The 4,888-nt window shown below is 36.2% G+C and overlaps 1 protein-coding gene across 1 annotated transcript; it reads right to left on the minus strand.

Moving 5' to 3' along the window:
- Positions 1 to 994: 994 nt before the first annotated feature.
- On the minus strand, positions 995 to 2,413 carry polr2i (RNA polymerase II subunit I). Its single transcript, XM_010781981.1, has 3 exons — positions 2,260 to 2,413; positions 2,066 to 2,120; positions 995 to 1,072 (listed from the first exon to the last, which is right to left on the minus strand). Exons 1-3 carry the CDS (start codon positions 2,319 to 2,321, stop codon positions 995 to 997), a joined length of 195 nt encoding a protein of 64 aa, XP_010780283.1. The 5' UTR covers positions 2,322 to 2,413.
- Between the last annotated feature and the right edge of the window lie 2,475 nt (positions 2,414 to 4,888).

Consider the following 4,888-nt stretch of genomic DNA (forward strand, 5'->3'; position numbering starts at 1 on the left):
GTGAAGTCATGTGACCGTGATGTAGTTCCTTTATAGCATAACATTAGCTTTTTAATACAAAAATCATAAAGTGGTGTTAGCATGTGGAGATCGTCCTTCTGAACAAAATGTATCATAAACATTTGTTTGACAGACAATATTTTCTGCAATAATCCAAAATCCAATTGAAGATCCCATTGCTTTCTGCCAAGCGAGCCAGGGAGATGTTGCCTTCAGGGTCAACTACAGTAATTCAAGACTTTTATTTTCATTCGTACGTAGCTATGGTGTAGTTATGTCTATGAAAATCGTAGGTCCCAAAGAGTAGAACAAAGCGGTATAAAAACAGTTTTATCCCAGCATCTATTGCACAAATTAACACATCATAGAAGTGTCACACAGATGCCTATTTATTTAATTATGAATTTTGAATGTCCATGTTTTAACTAGTGTTTTCCTTCCTTCTTAAATGTTTTTGAAATATTTTGAGATTCGACGGAGCAGGGTGTACTTGTACTTTTTGCTAGTCCTTTTATTAGAGATGTGTCGGTTGTTTTTACAGTGTGTCAGGATGGATCCCTTGTCTTTTTCTCTGCAAACAAAATCTACCTACGGGTACAAATAAAGAACCTGAACCTGAAGCTGAGGTCACAGGCTCCTCCAACAGTGCAACACAATAAATAGATAAAATAGTGGAAGTAAATACAATAAAATAGAATAGAAGTAGTGCCATAAAAGTCTATATACAACTGATACATAATTTGTAAGTTGCAAACAGGTGAATGTTATGGATGTTCTTAGTTCAGGTGTTTAACAGTCTTATGGCCTGTGGATATGTCATCACTGCACTACTCTGCCTAAAAGTGTCTGAGTAATGCATTTAATTTGATGTGTCGATGACCACCTTTTGTGTTGATAAAGTGATGTAGCGGTGGCCCAACAAACAGGAAGCAAATTCACACCACAAAGAAAAGTTTTAAACACATTTATCAGAGACATAAGAACTGTCTTTTACTTACTCAACCTCGTGGGTGATCTTGTTGACGTAGATGCAGCTGTTGTCCGCCTCTTGTTGGTAGTCACAGTTCCTGCACTGATGGATGAAAAGAAACAGCTTATTCAGCGTCTCATTCAAGCTTCAAATAAGTGGAAATGCTACAGCCTCATTTATCAAATCCAACAGGAAAGTGCACATATTGCCTAATTTAGCATCACAACAGTTGCAACATATGTTTGAGAGCAGTTTCATGATTATCTTTGGAAATACATTTAATGCATTCATTACATTTTTTATTATCTCCTAATTTATCTTGTATTTTTATGTCTTAACACACTTTAATGTGAATCTTTTCCCTTTGCACCGTTCTTTTTGGAGTTTACACTCACTGAGGGGTCTTTCCTTTTTCCTGGGTTTCTCATATAACCTTTATTACTAATTTTTTAATACAGTTTTGTTTTATCAGTTCTTAATTGTATGTCTGTTTGCATCTCTCTTTGTTGCACTCATACTTTACTTGAGTATTTCAATCTTTTGCTACTTTGTACTTCTACCCCACTTCCATTCATAGGTAAATATTGTACTTTTACTCCACTAAATGTATGTTGTACATTTAGTTACTTTGCAGATATAGATTAATGATACACAATAAGATCAACACTAACACACTTCAAACAATTCACAAGCTACCCTGCGGTATATAAAGTAATTGACATTAATTCCACCTTTACCAGCTTTGATCAACACAACAGTACATCAATAACAATAACCAACATATAACATATATGAATCTGAAATGGGCCAATCATAATGAGTACTTTTGGTACTTTAAGTATATTTAGATGCCAATACTTCTCGAGTTACATTTTGAATGCAGAACTTTTACTTGTAACATAGTATTCATTCACTCTGGTACTTCTACTTTTATTTAAATACAAGATCCGACTACTTCTTCCACCTCTGTTTATGCTGCACTCTTGAAGGAGCCTCGGACTTAAAATGTTCACTGTAATTACTGTACATATATGACAATAAAACCTTTATTTGACTTGATAGTCTCAACCATTGATATCTGAACCAGACACTTACCGCGTAAAGCAGGATCCGGTTTTCTTTGTCTTCTTTGGGGTACAACATGTTGTTACTGGAAAACAGAGTCAGTTAATTATTTTACACATTAATACGCAGCGTTATCTTTTCATTAAGACACCGTTGAGTTAACATGCGTTTAGCTTCAGCTAGCTAGTATGACTTATCTAACTTCTATTCAGTCACAAACTAACCATTCTTGACAAAACCGGATCCCCACAAACCCCGGCTCGAAGCTCCCAGTTTCCATATCCATTTTGAAAACTTTAGGTTGAAGATAAACACGACAAACTGTGATGTTGCTTCACTTCTACTAACGATGCTAAGGCTATTCGCATTCGTTTGAAAACATACCGTCTGCGCATGCGTGAAACGTAATCAGAGAAACAACCAATGAATAGGTAAATTACCGCCACCTAATGGACTGGAGTGTGGAGCAGAAAAAAGAAAACGAAGGCCCAATTCCAAAACACACCCTGCCCACTCCCCTTCCGTGATGGAGTGAACTCCGTATGTAAATACAGCAGCAAGCTTTGGGACGAACTCCCCTCTCTCCGGAAGAAACAGGAAATGCCGTAATGTTTCGTAACAACGGTTCAAATCAGCATCTCTTGGATTAAAAATAACAAAATTAAAACTGTGTGGGGGTAGGGTTTAGAGATAGAGAGAGAACGAGCCACAGGACCAGCCGGTCAGTGGGCAGAAAGACGAGTAGCACTTTAATTCATTAATGTCATCTAACGTAAAAGGGCAAATATGAACCATATATGCTGTTTATATTGCTTGTAATTGGGATGAAGTAAACATCTGTTGAGTGTTTTAACATCAAATTGTTTGATTGTGTTGAATTGAAGCCCAAAAAGGCAGCGGGTCCAACAGACCCACGAACACTGGCTGAGTAACAAAAATAGGAACACCACAAAAGGATTAAACACAGTTAAAGAAGATAAAATAAAAAAATTTCAAAGTATGAAATTAAGATTACAATTATATTTTACGATATAGAAAATTATTTACATGAAATCTGGATGTAACAAAAAACTACGTACAGTACACTCTTGCAGAGTATTCAAAATAATCAAATCAAATATTTGCACTATTGTTTTGGAAAGTGGAAAGCTGTCGAGATACTAAGAGAGGTAGCTTGTGTACAAATGAGCAAATCAAGGCAAGGCAAGTTTATTTGTATAGCACATTTCAACACAAGGCAATTCAAAGTGCTTTACAAAAAGGAAATACATTAATAGCATTTAAGAAACACATTATCAAATGATATCTAAAAACACTAATTTAAAAGCAAAGATACATGAATTACAGTTACAGTGCAATGTGAGATACACACATCTGAACGAACCCCCCTTTGGAAAATTATAATCTGACCCCATGGTACCTTTTAATATTCGCCAAAACTATTCCTCTTTTTTATTTTTAAATGCATATAGTTAAGTTTAAGTTGTCTTTTCTAGGACTGTTTTGGTATCCTCCGTGAACAAGGGTCTTGAAACCAAAACGAATTACTGTACCCCATGGTACCTTTTTAGTTTTTGCAAAAACTATTCCTATTTTCTTTAAATGCACATTAGTTAAGTTTAAGTTGTCTTCTCTAGAAATGTTTTGGTGTCCTCCGCGAACCAGGGTCTTGAAATCAAAACGGCACATGTAGGGGACTTTAACCCCAATAATGACTTTAACTACCTTTGGGGGGAATCAACACAAGGCAATTCAAAGTGCTTTACAAAAATGAAAGACATTAAGAAAATGGCATTAAAAAGCAAAGATAATAAAAGTTACAGTGCAGTTTAAGATATGAATATATTATATCAATTAAAAGCAGCGGCAAAAAGAAAAGTTTTCAGCCTGGATTTAAAAATAATAAGAGTTGCAGCGGACCTGCAGGTTTCTGGGAGTTTGTTCCAGATATTTGGAGTATAATAACTGAACGCTGCTTCATGTTTAGTTCTGATTTTGGGGACAAAAAGCTGACCAGTCCCTGATCAAACAAACAAAAACACTAAATTATCTCCATAATTCTGGTTGCAATAAATCTATAACTATGATTGATTCATGTGTTTAAAACTTAAATGTATTAGTTGTTAAGGTGAAAAAATTGCTGGGTATACATCCTCGGATATTGATTTATATTTGTTATTAATAATCTGAACCTGCAATGTACGTCATGATGTCAGACAACTGTAATGGAGTTAATAAGAACAATATCTGCCATAGTGGTGTACTAGTTTAATGTTGCATCAAATGGAAATACACAAGTAGCCTACAACAACCTCAAATAAGCTTAACCAAACTTGAGTAAATTGGTGACATTATCATATTCTAAGTATGAAATGAAAACCACATTTAGTAAAGCATTGATATTTTTTATTGAAAGCACAAGGTAACATTCATGTTACACACTTCATCCACTGATATATGACTGAAGTTGCACTGACCAGACTTTATTAATGGTTCGATTAACCCAAACGAAACCCAAAAAAAACAGTTTCGTTATCTTCAGTTACAAAGATATCGTTTCTGCCCGGCCCCCACAGATTCACCCACATCTTGTTGTCAGTTGGATCAAGCTGCTCGTGCTGGCCACCTGGCTGCACTTCATAGGGTGAGTGGTGTTATACAGAGACACCACTTTCTGACCATTTTTGTATATAGCACACTGTCCAATCCCATACACACATGATGCATACTGAAGTGATAGCAGCCTTCCCGTGGGCAAGTGAAGATCCCAGTGTCGGCCCTGTAGCCCCCTCCCTCGTTGATCAGCACCGTGGCAAACTTCAGCACTCCATCGCCAGACGGGTTGCTTTCCTC

The sequence above is a fragment of the Notothenia coriiceps genome, unplaced genomic scaffold (genome assembly GCF_000735185.1).
Source record: "Notothenia coriiceps isolate Sejong01 unplaced genomic scaffold, NC01 NC01_scaffold00023874, whole genome shotgun sequence".
Classification (NCBI taxonomy): domain Eukaryota; kingdom Metazoa; phylum Chordata; class Actinopteri; order Perciformes; family Nototheniidae; genus Notothenia; species Notothenia coriiceps.

What these genes read in the sequence shown, in the direction of transcription:
- polr2i (XM_010781981.1), bottom strand. Translation starts at nt 2,321, where the DNA reads ATGGATATGGAAACTGGGAGCTTCGAGCCGGGGTTTGTGGGGATCCGG. An exon ending in ATCCGGTTTTGTCAAGAATG is followed by an intron (nt 2,121 to 2,259) that starts GTTAGTTTGTGA and finishes TCTGTTTTCCAG; the next exon opens with TAACAACATGTTGTACCCCA. An exon ending in ACCGGATCCTGCTTTACGCG is followed by an intron (nt 1,073 to 2,065) that starts GTAAGTGTCTGG and finishes TTCATCCATCAG; the next exon opens with TGCAGGAACTGTGACTACCA.